Source organism: Cavia porcellus, unplaced genomic scaffold (assembly GCF_034190915.1).
Source record: "Cavia porcellus strain 051 isolate PalLab524CR breed Dunkin Hartley unplaced genomic scaffold, mCavPor4.1 scaffold_21, whole genome shotgun sequence".
Lineage (NCBI taxonomy): Eukaryota > Metazoa > Chordata > Mammalia > Rodentia > Caviidae > Cavia > Cavia porcellus.
The window spans coordinates 43,455,824-43,471,830 of NW_026947504.1; the positions used below are offsets into that span (position 1 = coordinate 43,455,824).

The 16,007-nt window shown below is 41.3% G+C and overlaps 1 protein-coding gene across 4 annotated transcripts in view; it reads right to left on the reverse strand.

The window, feature by feature from the left end:
* Positions 1 to 16,007, reverse strand: part of Smad9 (SMAD family member 9) — a 73,172-nt gene that overhangs the window by 12,575 nt on the left and 44,590 nt on the right. For 2 of the 4 annotated variants that reach the window (XM_003477429.5, XM_013141088.3), the window contains exons 2-4: positions 14,237 to 14,851; positions 8,418 to 8,675; positions 2,954 to 3,175 (exon numbers count right to left, since the gene is read on the reverse strand). In XM_003477429.5, coding sequence (XP_003477477.1) covers positions 2,954 to 3,175; positions 8,418 to 8,675; positions 14,237 to 14,648 — 892 coding nt within the window. In that variant the 5' untranslated portion in view covers positions 14,649 to 14,851. Of the gene's footprint in view, positions 1 to 2,953; positions 3,176 to 4,767; positions 4,849 to 7,794; positions 7,798 to 8,417; positions 8,676 to 14,236; positions 14,852 to 16,007 lie in introns of all 4 variants that reach the window. The other 2 variants (XM_063232631.1, XM_005007043.4) reach the window with 2 other exon arrangements.

Here is a 16,007-nt window from a genome sequence, read left to right on the forward strand (position 1 = left end):
AGGCAGGAGGATGATAAATTTGAGTCCAGCTTGGGCAATTTAGCTACTTAGTGAGAATATTTCTCAAAAAAAAAATTTTTTTTTTAATTATAAAGTGGCTGGAGATAGCACACAGTATGAAAGCACTAGGTTCAATCCAGTTCTGAAAAAAGAGCAAACCGTCATAAAATTTCAGCACTGTGTAAGGGCCTCTTGAACCACCATGGAGCTAGCCAGAACATCCCAGCCCTGAAGCGCGTGAGGGTGCCTTCACTCCTAGCTGCAGGAGTTGGTTCTGTAAGCAAAGCCCTAGGAAGTGCCCCAAGAGGAAAGGCAGCCCGGTCTCTTTTCTCCAGCAGGGGGCGCACCTGAGCCATGAGTGGGAGCCTCTGGACTCACGGGGACCACAGGGACTGAGCTCTCTGACCTTCCTCTCCTCTGTATGACCGGGCTAACAAAGCCTTCCTGGTAGAGTTATTGTAAGAATTAGAAATAATATGTCTAAGTGCATGCCACGGTGCCTCACACATACCATAACCAATAGGGGTAGCCCTCACCTTTATTTTTATTATTCTTTATGTCACTAAAAACAGTTCAAGTGGTTCGCCTGGTTTTTAAGGGAAAATATGGGCAGAACCCATAGTAGAATTCAGAGTCTCAAACTTGTGTTGGTGTTGCCTCTGATATGCAAGTGGAGGCTTTTCGTATGTTAGTACCAAGCCTGGTAGTAGCTATTTAAAATGTTAGTAGCTATTTAAGATGTTTTGCACATGTGGCTACTTAGTAGCGGTTAGTACAATCATATGTATTTTCCTTCTTTTTTTGGTACTGGGAATCGAACTCACAACCTCACTCTTGCCAGACAGGAGCTGTGCTACTGAGCTATATCCCTACCCTTGTGTGTATTACTAGGTTAGAATGATGCCTCAGTGGACTTCTGAGTATTGTGACTTTTCCCTAGGGACCATGACAGTGGGGTGCCACCCATCCAGGAGAGCCCAAGGCTAGGTCTCCTGGCTTTTGGGTGATATCCTCAGCCCTGGCTCTTGCTCACATGGATTCTTAAAACTACAGGTTAGCTCTCAGTGATCAACACAAACTTCTATTCTCCTTGTCATCATCAGAAGCACCTTGAACAAGCCAGCTGGAGGGCAGAGCCTCCCAGCACCAGTCAATATTTCTGTAAGGTTTTCATTCCATCTTTGGACCCTGGTACCCACAGATGTCTTCCACATAGACCAATATGCAAAGCCCTCAAAAAATGGACCTGCCATGTTATGGTAAACATTTTGTCTTTAGATTTCACTGAAGAGTCTTGAAAACATCATTTAAAAGGAAAGCCATAGCTGAGAAATTCGCTTAAGAAAGCAATCAAAATATTATTTCCACGGAGGAATAGTAATGTTCCTTGTTCTGGGAGAAAGGGACAGACTAAGTTTCCCCTTTCTGTCCCCACTGTCAGGAAACCAAGTGCAGAATCACACAGTCACAACGCTAATCCTTGTGACACAGTCAGCCCGTGGTATCCATGAGGACGGAGTCTAGTACCTGCTGCAGACATCAAACTCTGCAGAAGCTCAATCTCTCCTACACTGGTGTAGGATTTCACCAAACTTACTCACACCCTTCTGTGTACTTCAGCTCATCTCTAGCTGATGTACAATACCTCGCGCAATGTAAATGGTGTGTAAATAGTTTATGCTGTGTTGTTTAGAGAACAGTATGAAGAAAAAATCTATGTGTACTTAATACAGATGAAATTTTTCCCTGAATGTTTTTGATCTGGCGTTGGTTGAGTTAGAAATATACTGTGGAACCCACAAACATGGGGGCCAACTATCTAGATGGTCTTCTCTCTTCCTCCCACCCATGGCTTCTTACTTTCTGTTTTTCATGTATCATTTCATTGCGCTGTAAGCCACCTCAAAGCCACTATGAAGAGACAGAATGTAAATAAGTATTTTTAAAAATATTTTAAAATTGTGTTCATTAAGAGTCAACATCAGCTTGGGCTTGGAGGTGCCTTCTTGCAATCCCAGCACTTTGGGAGGTTGAGGCAGGAGGGTTCCATGTTCGAAGCCAGCCTAGGCAATTTAGTAAGATTCTATAAATAAGGGCTAGGAAAGTAGTTCACTGAGAAGGCCCTGGGTTCAGTCCCCTGCAACACACACACACACACACACACACACACACACACACACACACACACACAGAGAGAGAGAGAGAAAAGTCAACCAGTGAGTAAGTTCGAACTGTTTTAAACCTACTACAGCAGGGGACATTTAAGAAGTACATTAGGAAGGCTACTAACATCTAATTATAATGAGTATCCGCTAGAAATCTAAAAGAAGAGGCTTGAGGCTACCAGGAGGAATGGGAAGAGAAAAAATCAAACGGCCCTGAAGGCACTGAGTAGTATCATACAAAGACACAACTCTAATACAAGACAAAGTGTCTGAGATCCTCAACCCTCTTCCTCCTCAGCTGGGACAGGCTACCCCGGCTGACACACATGAGCCAGGATTCCAAGGCATCATGAGCTAGGGACAGAGGCTGCTGCTGGCTCACCTGTCACAGCACTGCCTGGAATTGGCTACCTATCACCTACCAAAGGCTTCCAAATGCAAGTCAATCATTAGTTTTAAATCCCTAGCTTCTGTGTCTCTAAAAGTGACTTTAAATATTAGCAGTCATTCAGTCAGAATTCCTCTTCAGAAGTCACCCTAATTAGCATCTATATGCAGTTAAATAACTCACAACGCTCCCGTGAGTAATCGAATCTTGCCTTCTGTTTGTCATGTCTTGTCTTCACCATGCCCACCCCACATCACCACTGAAGAGGCAGAGAGACTGGGACCTGCCCTGTGACCCGGTCCTAGGGTGGTTTCAGGGCTACACGGCCAGTTCATGGCCGGTTTCTGTTTCGCACCTGAGCTCAGATGACTCCACTGCGGCAGGACACACTGGCTCTTACCCTTTCCTATGTGTCTTCTAGTGTTTTCTATGGTCGAGTTTCTGTTCACATTTGAAAGAAGTCCCAGGCAGAACCTGTTCCTGTTATTCGAAGGGTCAGTGAAGCCGTCTATGAGCACGCTGCGGGAGGAAGCCTGGAATGTCTCCCCGACGCGGTTGTTTAGTTCATAGTAGGCGACAGAGCACCAGTGCTGGGGCTCCTCGTAACAAACTGGCCGGAAGTCTGAAAGATAGAGAGATGGACAGCACTGAGTTACTGTCACACTTGGGCTTCCGGGCTCAGGTCAGCATCAGGAAACACAGGCGACTACTGCCTTAAGCTGGGAAGTGTCCTGCAAGACCAAGTGTGCTGTTTTGCAATCTTCTAAACATGACTCTTTAATGGAAGCTCTTCAAGGTTAGCTCACTTTGTTAGTACAGCTGTGGGGCAGAGGCCTGGGTCCACAGGCATCTTCCATGCCCAGAACATTTGGAAATTTGGGTACTAGTATTCAGAGAATCAGGAAGACGACAACATGAACAGATCGATGTAAAAAAAAAAATCCAAATAAACACAGCTAAATGGAAGGTGACACATCACCTCATCTTTACACAGGAAAATGGGTAATTTTATATCAAACTAAAGTTTAAAAAGAACAGTTTGCATAAAACAAAAACATAATTATAAACACTTAATGTAACATTTTATTTAAGAGACAAAAATCTTGCACACAGAGGGACTCACATTCTGTGTGTTTGTGTGTGTGTGTGCAGAACATCTAGAGACACATCATGAAAATATTTTAAAGAGAGCTAGACATTGCATTGGGAACCCCATGAAATGTTACTTTTCATTCCAAATTTGAATGTTAAGTAAGTTTTCCTGTAACCAACTATAGTTGAGTTCTTTGTTTTCTTACCCACACCTTTCTCTGCCTTCCTGTTGATTATATTACTCTGTTTTCTTTAACACACTACTAACTTTTATTTCTAGAATGTGTTCTATTATGCACTGCAAATTTTTGGAACAAATATATTAGGGGTACCGTGTGATCTCATTTACAAAACGATCTCCACATATAAAAGAGTTCACTCTGGGATACTTTAAATACAAAACTCTTTCAAATCCCCTTCTCAAAATGTGGTTCATCAGACAGTAACCTCTGTATCACCTGGAAGTGTGTTAAGAAAGTTCTCGGATCCAACCCAGTCTGACAAAAGCAAAATCTGCACTTAAGATTGTAACAATATTAAAGCTGGACAACCCTTTACTCAGGAGGCAGAGGCAGGAGGATTGTTGCAAATCTGAGGCCAGATTGGGGTAAACAGTGAGTTCAAGGACAACTTGCACTATATAGTGAGATCCTGTCTCAAAAAAAATTTTTGTTTAAATAAAATAAAAATAAAAAGAACTACAAACTTCTAAGTCAGGCATGGTGGTGCCTGCATATAGTCCCAGCTACTTGGGAAGCTGAGGTACAAATACAGCCTCCAGCCTAGGGATTCATACCCAGCGTGGGCATGTAGTGAGACCTTGTCTCAAAAACAAATAAATAAAAACCCCCTCCACCAACCAAAAAACACTAAAAACTTCTAGTTACTAGGTCAAAATAAAAAATTAACTTATTTTAGTATGAAGAGTAATGAAACATTCATTCTCTGGTATTAAGGAATGCCAAGGTTAAAATGCAAAGCCATGCTATCTGCCTATCAAAACACATGAAATGTGCTGGCCAGCACATTTTTGTTTTGTTTGCTTTGTTTTGTTTTGATGGGGAGGGAGGACAGGATATGCTCTTAGCGAATCCTACACTTAGCTATTCACCTACAATTTACCTCTGTTAAGTACTGATAGCAGTAAAGTACTGTCAGCTGTAGCATCTATAGGTCTGCCATGGGAGGGGGGCTCTGGGGTATCTGAGGTCTGAAGAGGTGGGTGGTGTCAACTACAAGAAAGCAATAGACAAAAGAAATGTCATACCGGTAAACTGCGCAAAGGTAGATAAAACTGGCCCTGACTATTTTTTGCTATTAAACTTTTGGGCTTTGTTACTGCTGAAAAGAAACTATACTAATAAAACAAAACTCTTTTGAAGTGATATTGTAAGTTAGCTGCAAAAACAGTTGGTTGTGATGTGATCCTCAGTATAGCGTTGATTCATTTTTCCTCCAACTTACAAATTAACATTGAGATTAAATGGCTTTATGACAAAGTTTCAAATCTAGGAGCTGTTCCCTGCATTTTTCTCAACAGAATAGAAACAGTCTTATTTGGCTTACAAAACACTGAGAAAGCTGGATCTTCTTTGAAATAAGTTTAATTTTCAGCTCTCATGTTGTCATGGATTGTACAGTGATCACAAGGATTATCTGTACCAGAGATACTTCAAGATACCCTTCCAAAACAGAATAGATGAAGTCTGGTTCTAACTTTGTATGCAAGGCATATTTCTCCCCAAATGAGTCCTATAATTCATCTGTGACCATGGCTAGGCAAATGGTGTGCATCTAATAGGTGACATTTTATTCAGAAGTGATTCAAAGCACAGTAAAAATCTAAATCAGAAGAGAAACTTCTGGGAGGACCTCAGAATAACTAATCCCTTCAATTTTCATTTCTAATGTTAGTTCAAAAGCATCTTGCTATATAGTATTAGGGGGAGAAATCAACCACATAAAAGTTCAGACCAATCTGCCTTTATCCAACTATCTAAACAAGATGTGCACTAGGTGTGCACAAAGATTGCAAATGGAGCTTGCTAAAAATGCAGATTTCTGGTCCCCACACAGATTCTGACTGAGGAGATACGGGGTTGGATGTAGCCTTGTGTGTTGTAACAAGCTCCATGGAAATTTTAACACATGAGTTAGAAATTCTAGGAGGCTGTGGATAAAGCATTTCTCTGAGGGAAAATAAACTGTGATCCTAGTGAAAAATATTAAAATGGTTCCTTTGCAGGTCCTTGGGTAATTCTATCCAGAAGATTAGGGGCTGAACAAGAATTATCATATAACTCATCTGCTTATGTACCTACTCAAAAGAACTGAAATAGGGACTCATAGAGTTAACTTGCCCACTAAGAGTGTAACAGCCTTATCCACAATAACCAAAAAATGGGAACAACCCAAATATCCAACAACCAATAAACACGCTTTTTAATACAGTATATTTATACAAAGGAATACTGTTAGGTCACAAGTACATGCGACAGCGTGGATGAACTGTGAGACACTTTACTGAGTGAAATAAGCCAGACACAAACCTGCAGATAGTGCTGTGGGAGGTAAATCCTTAGGAACAGAAAGTAGATTAGAGGGCACCAGGGGCTGAGGATGGTGGAAAATGGGAGCTGTAGGTTAATGGGTATAGAGTTTCTACTTGGAGCAGTAAAAAAAATTTGTAAACAGATAGTGATGATGGTTATATGACTTTGTGAATGTACTTAATGCCTCTGAACTGTACTGATAAAATGGTTATAATGACAAATTTTATGATATATTTTACAACTGAAAAATCAATCTTACAAAAATAATTTAATTGTATACCTGAAGTGAGTGAATCATACGGTATGTGAATTATATCTCAATAAACTGCCAAAAATAGAAACAGTCAATCTCAAAAGCTCCTTTCACTCTTACTTATCTGCAATTTTATTATTCAGGTTGGCACCTTTCTGCTAATGACTCAGAAAAGAACTATTTTCTTTGAAATGCAAAGAAACTAACCAGCTTCTCCATCCCTGCTGGGGTCTGCGCTTGTCAGATGGAAAGAGGAAAGACAACTTCTGCCTGTCAGTGTGACCAGGGCCAGAACACAAAGCCGGTAAAGGAAATCTTTACCGCATAAATGGATGAATGTTACATACGCATGCATTCAGTGACAAAATTGTCCTGTCCTTAACCATGGCTCTGTCCTCCGATAACCCTCAACCTATCTCCTCCAATTTATCATCCCCTTCTGCTCCCACATGCCTGCTATAGTTAAAGTCCTTATCATCACTTGCCTGGACTGCCACAGCCTCTAGGGGGCTAGTGCCTGTGATGACTTATTTATGCAATACTTCATGGTCAAGGCCTCCTGAGGGTCACAGACTATGGTTTTACCCATCACTCCACCTTTAGTATTGGCTCAGCGCTGAACATTTCACAGGTGGGCAGTCATTACTTACTGGGTCAAGAAAATCTACATCTCTACTTCTGAGCTTTAAGGTCATGTTTCAAATACCTGTGTGGTGATTTCTTAACAAGCAACTGAAATGGGCAATCACTGCATTATAACCCTATAGCGGACACTGAAAGGCAAAGGAACTATGTAACTGGACAAATGTAAAGGTAGATATGTGAATAAACTGCTGAGCAGGCAAAAGAAAAACTGATTCAGAGGAGAAGAGGCAACTCCCCACCTACTCTGTGTTCTTTAAATGTGCTGAGCGCCGACTCCACGGCCTGTGCATTCAGCTACATCCCCAGCCCTTTTTAGATTTTTGAGACAAGGTCTCATTAAGTTGCTGAGTTGTCCAGGATAGGTTTGAACTTTCCAGTCTCCTGCCCCAGAGCCCTAAAAGTGCTGAGATTACAGGCATTTGCCTTCCCACATTTTATAAGGTCTTTGAGGATTTGGGGTTGATCTTTTAATTGCTTCTGTAGCAACTTACGGCAAGGTTTTCACAAAATAAGAGTTTCATAAATATCTGCTAGATAAATGGCTTCATGAATAAATGGATGATGCAGACTGCAGCAGCTGGCACTACGCATGAGACAGAACACTACATGTTTGCCTTCAGAAACTTGTTAGCTCCAGATACTACTTATCTCACACTTGCGAGGTGCACATAAGTCTATTCCCAGAATCGCAACTCTGACCCACTCCTCAGGTAGCACACACAGCACAAGCAACTATGTTCGTGTAGTAGATTCTCCCTTTTCCTTTCATGTCTACCTTCAATTCAGCAAGTGCGTGACCAAAGACCTCCCTAGCAAGCTGCTGTCCTGGCTTCACAAAGCAAAAGGTGAGAATGCACTGGCTAGAGGGAGCCTCACTCTGCCCCGTGGGCATTTTGCATGTAGCAGGGACTCCCTTTTGGTTCTTAAAAAGCTTAACCCTCATCTTCCATGTTGCCAACCCTCAGTCCATGTCTTTCTTCTTGGGTTAAAGAAATATTTTTATCATATTTTACTGCCACAAAGAATTATCTTTGGAACTTCCCAGGGATGGTGTTCAAATCCATTTAGTTTCTGAGTACTTCCCAAGGATTAGATCCAGAAACCAGAGTCCAATCCTGTTGTGGCCACAGAGCTGTTTCCAGATGGGTGTGGTCCTGATACTGGCAGAAGGCAGATGGAATCCAACACCTGTAGGAGACTGGTTTGTAAAGTACCATAAAGTACTGTGAATGCTACTTATCATGCTTATACTTAGGATGGCTGACCATCAATCACTGCTTCCGGGCCAATTTTCTCAAAGACCGCGGCTCTTACTGACCTACCTGAGTGTTGATAGGGACTCTCTGGCTCAGAAGGGCTTCCCGGGGAGTGGGGATAGCTGGCTGAGCCCGGGGACTGAGAGAACATGTGGCCAGGCGAGAGAGGGAGCGCAGGACACGGAGGCTGCTGGAAGGAGTCAGGGTAGGTGGCATTGTGTGGCATGAGCGGCTCGCTGTGCAGGGAGGCGCTGCGGAACTTGGCCAGGAGGCTGAGCTGGGGGTTATATTCGCTGTGTCTGGGCACGAGTACAGGAGGCAGCACTAGGAGAAGAAGGGAACAGGAGAGTGAGAACAGAGCACCGCTCATCAGGACAGAACTCAGGGGACAGGAGCAGTTTTTGTCCGTCCGGTGGCTGATGACAACACAGCTCTCTCTTTGGAATACCCCTCTACTGTTCTGCTCATCATAAAACTGCCCGTGAGGTCCCATCTCTACCCTACAGGTGGGTATGAGCCACACTAAACCAAAAGCCTTTCTCCTGCATCTAAAACAGAATCTCAGAATTAATGACAAAGTTCCACAGGGGCCTTTCTGATATCAGCACTCCAAAGAGGACCACCTGCTCACGCCTACCTTGGAAATGACCGGAGCTGTTCTGGGCCCTGGCCTTCTGGGGAACAGACTGTTTATGTCTTCCTTTACTTCTGTCAATAAAGACCTTTTTTTAAAGGCACTTGTTTCTATTGCTTGTAACTGAAACCCTAAGTGATGCCCAGAATGTTTTGCCTTTATAGATTGTATTGAATTATTTAGATGATCAGCCTCAATTTCAGGCATTATGGTGCTACTGGAATAAACACATTCTGTGTATCCTTAATGGAAAGATTTAAAGGTGAAGAGCAAAAGTTATTAAGTAAAGCATAAGCAGTAAGTAAAAATAAAAGTAAGTAAAAGATCAGCTGCAATAAAAATCTATAAATTAAATCTGCTTCTTTCAGTAGGTCCCTTCTAGGTCTCATTTTTAAAAAGAACGTTAAGTATTCCTGATCCTGAGTCAACGTAATATACAGGAATGGATTCAGATTCTCAGGGGTGAGCTTTGTCTGGGGGCTCAAACTTCCTGGGGACATCTGAAGGGGCACAGTGGCTGGCATCAGTGAGGTAAATACAGGGGCTGAAATGCAGCCAGGAAACAACGTAAATTCCAGGCAGAGATGCAGAGAAAATAGAAAATGTCCAAAGAAACAACAGAAGTCAGCTTCCCAGAGCTGAAAAGGATCTGTATCTTCAGATGAAAAAGAAACACAAGAGTGCAGAGCCCAGTCAATAAAGAAACATTCAAACATAGTCATACCACCTTGTGTTTCAAACACTGAAAGAAAAATGGAATATTCTGGAAACTCTTGGAGGGTCACAGTGACCTACACAGAAATGAGAACTGACTTCCCACCTCAACACTGACCACTGAAGACAACCAACTAATGACCTTCTGAAGGAAAAATTTCACCCCCAAATCCACAACAGAAAACACAATAACTGAAAATTCAGACAAACTACAGTATGAACTAAAATAGAGATATTAAAGACTGAGAGGAAGGAAGAAGGCAGAAAGTGATCTATGTATCACTCAATCCTCATCTTTTATGTTACAAGGATGGCAGATTATCTAACAGGAATAAATTTGGAAACAGACAATAAGCACATTAACCATAGTTACCTCTGTGGTTGTCAGTAATTATAGAAGAAAGAGCAAAGAACTAAGCAAGAAATGTTTAAAAGATGTTCTGACAGACAGAAGAGTTGGGTCTTGCTTTTAATCATAGTGTTCATTTGTTAGCACCTGCAAGTATTGATAAAAACTTTCATACAAAAATGTAAAACTGATCTAAAAAGATCTTTCAAAAGTAAATATTTTGGAACATCTGGAACATTCTGCAACAACAGTAATGCAGAAAAAAGTAACAGTCACACAACTTACCATTTGCTTTTCAACTTAATACATTTATCTCTTTCCTAACAAGCAATAATTTTCAGTTGTATGAACAAAAAATAAATTCAAGCAGATAAGTGAAAGGTTTTAAAGTAAGTACTGATGAGGGTAGCAGAGAAACAAATGCTTTCTTCTCCTTTCATAAATTAGTCTTTTTATAATGATGCCTTCTAACATTAGAGGACAAACATTAAACACCACTGTGCATAAGTGACACAGGGCTGGTGCATAGCTCAGTGCTACGGCACCTGCCCAGCATATGGAAGGTTCTGGATTTGATCTCTAGCACAACAAAATACAAAATAAAAAGGTGGGCATGGAAGCTAAACAACGAAGACTCCTCTAGTGTGTTTCCCGAAATAAAAAGTTAGCTTGCCTCAAGCAAGCCAGTGGTTGAAATAGTAGATAATATACAGATAGCCTCTTCTCCAACGATGCTTCTTTATCACAATGCTAATGTTCACATAACACCTATTTTTGATGAGCACAAACTATCACTGAACTCAAGGTTTCAAACCCTTCTCAGTGCAAACTTCCATTTCTTCAGCAGTAGAACCTGAGGCTCCAAGAGCAAAGAAAGAATATTTTCTTTACCGTGATAAATATCTTGGTGATATATTCTATAATCTAATTAAATATGATTCTGGTTGTTATTTGGCTTGATTCATTCACTCAGCTTCCTTAAATCTCAACTGGTCATATTTTTAAACACAGCAGAACATGGTGGCACATACCTATAATCTCAGCACTCAGGAGGCTGAGGCAGGCAGACTGCTGTCAGTTTGAGGCCATCCTAGGCTAACTAGCACATTCAAGGCCAGCCTGAACTGCATAGCGAGACCCTATCTCAATAAATAAAAGTAATTTAAACACCTTCCCTAAAAACACTACTATCCTTAACTGCTTAATTCTATTTCCACATTTCAACTGCTGCTTGCAAATTCAACACAATGTTTGCAAACATCTTTTGTATTGTGCTGCCTTTTAAGCACCCTGCCGTCTTTGTCTCGTGTTATACATAGGAAAGTAGCAGGAGAAGTTACCGGGCACGGAGAGATACAAAGGGAAAAAACCTACAAAAATATTTTAATCGCATTTCCTTTTTTAAGAAAGTTTTATTTTAAAGAGAATAAAACCAAACAAAATAGAATAGAGCCAATCAAAACAAAACAGTGAACACAACAGAGGGTATTCTGTTTGGTTTTGTTAGATTCTATTATATCTAATGATATGGGCAGCTGTTTCGAAGATATATGGAGGTAGCCATTGTTGATCTTCTGTTATCTTGTTTTGAATCCTTGTATCATTTTTATTACTTTTGACTGATTTTATACTGGTTTTTTTTTCTGTCTTATAGTATAGGCAGCTACTCTGAAGATAACAAGAGGCATTGTGTTAGCCATGGTTGATTTCCTGTTATCTTGTTTTAATCTCTTTTCTTAAATGTCGTGTAGTTTGAATACAGTAAGCCTATTTTATGTAAAAGGAGAAATTACACTCCTGAAACAACTTCCACCAGCAACTACATGGGGTAAAATTATACTAACAAAAACATTTTTAGATGGCTTCTATGAGACCCATCCATTCTAGTCAGTGTGTAGAGTGAGAACCTGAAGTCCTCTCACCATTAGGGACCCATTTGTAATGAGATCAGTATAGAAATAAGGAATTCCAGTGTTTACCAATGCTCAATAGCAATCTGACAGTTATATCTGCCAAAACAAGTAATTTTTAAAATTGGGTTTGCATTTTATAAAGTCTCTTTAAAATTTTATTTGCCTGTAATTCATTTATTTTTTAAAAGTGCTGATGTGGAGAACTGGAAAATTAAAAAGCAAAAATGGATGCTTCACCGTGGGAGAAGCACTGAAATCAATTCCCTATGTGGACGTACAAATGAAAAGAGAACCAGAGTGCAGCTTTCAGTGTCCTTAAAACATACCACAAAAATAAAACTCCACAGGCAACACTTAAATTTTTAATATAATTAGGACTCGGCAAACTTAGCATTAACATTTTCAATGTTCTCAAAATATTTACTTCAAACAGGGTAAGTATATGTAAATTCTGCTGTTCTCGCAAAATGATCTCTTAGGAGTAAAAGCCTGGATAGCTTAAATATCATTTTAAATTAATACACTCTTAACCCATTTTCTGGAAAATCTAATTAAAATGTGATGATATGAAATCTATCTACATATGTAAACCTTGACACTCTCATCCTAAAACAAACTTAATATATTATGGGAAAGCTAAAACATCAAATAGTTCTTTAAAAATGGGTTTCTGAGTACACAGAAGGAAAACTGGATGCATTTTACTCTTACAAGCTGTTACGACATTTTACATTTTATAATTGCATTACTTATGAAAGAGAAAATATTTCTCAATGAACACTTATCCATTGAGGTACGTTACTTTTTATTATATAATCTGAATGTCTAGTACAACTCAAATCTTTGAGACTAAAAGGAATCAAGTCAACTTTGTCATAAGACTGAGTTTTTTAGACAGGTTTTTTTCTGTGTTGCCTACACTGGCCTTCAACTCCTGGGCTGAAGCAATTCAGAGTGGCTGGGAGTACAAATGTGTGTCTCCACTCTCCACTTTTTTTTTTTTTTTTTTTTTTTTTTTTTAGATATAGAAAGAGAATTTGAAGAGAAATGTGAAAAAAGAGAAAAAGCAATGATTTCCTTGATTTCAGGGAAATGCATCAGATCTGCCAAGAACGTGGGATCTTATAATGGCCTCCTCAGACAAGGCTGCAAAGCCAAGAAATGGTTTGAGAAGCACCCAGACCCAAGCAGGTGACTTCCGCATCAACCACTGGATAACAGGATGGCAAGCTTTGGAAGCCCACAGAGTCACCTGTGTGCTGCTGACGCAGGCCGAGCGTGACTACTGGTCAACCCTTCATTGAGGTGACTGAACACTTGAGCTGCTACCTAGACAGCACTGTCTCCTAATTGGACACGGGCAATTTCCCTGAGCAAATGTGCCAGCCCTTTGGTTTCCTGGAATGAGGCAGATGGCCAATGAAAGAAAGAAGGCTGCCATGAGAAAAACGATCTTCCTGCCTGGAATGCCATGGGAACACTCCATGCAAAGAGAACTGCAATAAAACTGTTACAGACAGTGTGAAGGAAGGAAGGAAGGTAAACACCAGGCTTCTCCAGGGAGGAGCGGGTATGTGCATACACACACCTACCAGTGTGTGAAGAGCTTCAGAACAGGACTTTCCTACATTTTAAACTGCATTTAAGAATTGTATTTACACAGTGAAGAATTTACTTAGCATGCATAAGGCCCTGGGTTTGATCCTCAGCACCAGGAAAAAAAAATAAACAAACCAAACAAAAACACACAAAACAAAAAAACACTCACACAATGCATTTCAGAACAACTGCCAATCCTTCCCCAACTTGATTTTAGCCTTGGAATAACTTTCATCAAGCCTTGCCTTGGCTGTTTTCAGATTGAGATATGAAATGCCTTTGACTTATCTGAGCTCAGACAAAGTGGAGCCAAAAACCTTTCCTCAGTTTAGCTCAGTATAGTTCAGAGTAGCTGGCGGGACATGTTTATGTTTTCACAGCTAATCATTATCAAGGCCATTTTAAGACTTTCAAAACTTAAGAACCAGGAAAAGGAAAAGATTATGATGATTCTTTCTAAATTAAGCCAAATAAAACTACTCTTGAAAGCGCACAAAGCTTACATGTGTATTCAGATTAAAATATGTTCTGCCTAGATTTTTCTGTTGGATTTGCTCGTCAGAATAGATCCTTCCTTTCTCTCCCAGCAGAGATCCTTGCTTTGTGGTGCCCCCCATTCTGCATCGAGACACATCACCTTAACTGCAACAAACCCGGACACCATGCGCAAACCCACCTGGGGTCTCCACTCGGCGGTAGTGGTAAGGGTTGATGCACACTTCTTTCTGCTTGGAGCCAAATGGGAACTCACAGCACTCCAGGGGCTTCAGCTCGTGGTGCGACTGCAGGTCGGGCCATCGCCACACGCGGCAGTAGATAACATGGGGCAGCCCCTTGCGGTGGGACACCTGCAGACGCCCGTCTAGGGACCGCGGGATGGTAACGCACTTGCTGGGCTGCCCCGGAGAGCTGAGGGCCCTCTCCAGCTCATCCATGGCCCCTTTCTTCTTCTTTAGTTTCTTCACTAGTGAGTCCACTGCCTTCTCAGCCCACTTCTCCTCCTCATCTCCTTGCTTCCAGCCGAGCAGTCTCTTCACTGCAGGGCTGGTGAAGGAGAAGAGGGAGCTGATGGGGGTGCTGGGGTGCATATGAGGTGGACCACAGAGTCTCTGTACAGGAAACCAAACTCGTGGCCCCTCAGTGCCTGCTGGGCTCCAGGGCGGTCAGCAGCAAGGAACTCCCCAGGGATGGCATAGGTGCAAAGCTGCCTTTTCTCTGGGAAGCATCAGCGACAGATTCACCGTGGAAATGTGGTGGCTTCCCTTGGAGCCCCAAAATGGGCTAGCCAGCTCTGCAAGACAAGGAAAGGCCCCAGTGAGCTCGATTCAGGTAATTTTCAGAAAAGCTTAAAGACAGAAGGGGGGGAGGGGACACTTGTTTTAACTCTTAGTCATCCTTGACCCTGGCCACCCACACCCCGACCATCACCATGTCCTAGTTATGGTCACTGCCTTCCAAAGCTCTTTCCAAGTTTGTCTCTTTCCTTTTTTGCCAAGCCCTGAGGCCTAGCCCACCATGCCACTCATCCAGGTCACTGCAGTGACCACTGGAGTGGCTTTTCTCTGTTCTCTCTCTTCCCACTCTAATCCGTTTACTGTACCCCCAAAAACAACTTTTACCAAGTCATTTTCCTATTTAAGAAATTATGAGGCTCCTTGATTTCCCAAGTGTAAAGTCTCTGCCCAGGTTTCCTGGGCCTCCATAATCGTCCCTCAAAATATTCATGCTTTATTTTTTAGGCTGAAAAAAAAAAAACAGCTTTGTTCTAGGAAAATACGCAAACAAAAAGGAAAAAAGTGAGGATCACTAGTAGTCTCATCCCTCAGCCACCCATATTCTTCCCGAACACTTCATAGGATGGTGGTTCTCCAAGTGTGTCCCCAGCATCCCTGGAGCTCTGAGACCTTTTGGCAGGGCTGTGAGATCCTCTTTTTTCCCAGTATGTATCCGTGTGAACAAAATTTTCTTCATACTCTTAAACCAAAACAACAGACCGCACAAGCTATATGCCAAAGTGGATATGAGAATGCTGGTGCCATTTATTAAACTAAGGTCTAAACATATAAAATAATCATGTTTTGGAGTTTTGTTTTGGTTTTTTGAGACAAAGTCTGGCCATGCAGCCCAGGCTGGCCTTTAACTCATTGCAATTCTCCTGCCTCACCTTCCCTAGTGCTAGAACGACAGGCATTCACCAGTCTTTTGGAGATCCAAAATCAGTGGCTCTCCTCTGTTTTTTAAAACATAGTTTTTAATGTTACAGTGTTCATATATAACAGATTCATTATTCCATTATATATTCATATATAATAGATTCAGTATTTTAATAGTCAATAAATATATTTTAAAATTTCTTTTTAAAATTCTCATAATTTTAATACCTAAAATGAAAAATGAATAGACACACCCACAGGAGCAAAATATTCTTGGAGTTGTCCACACAATTT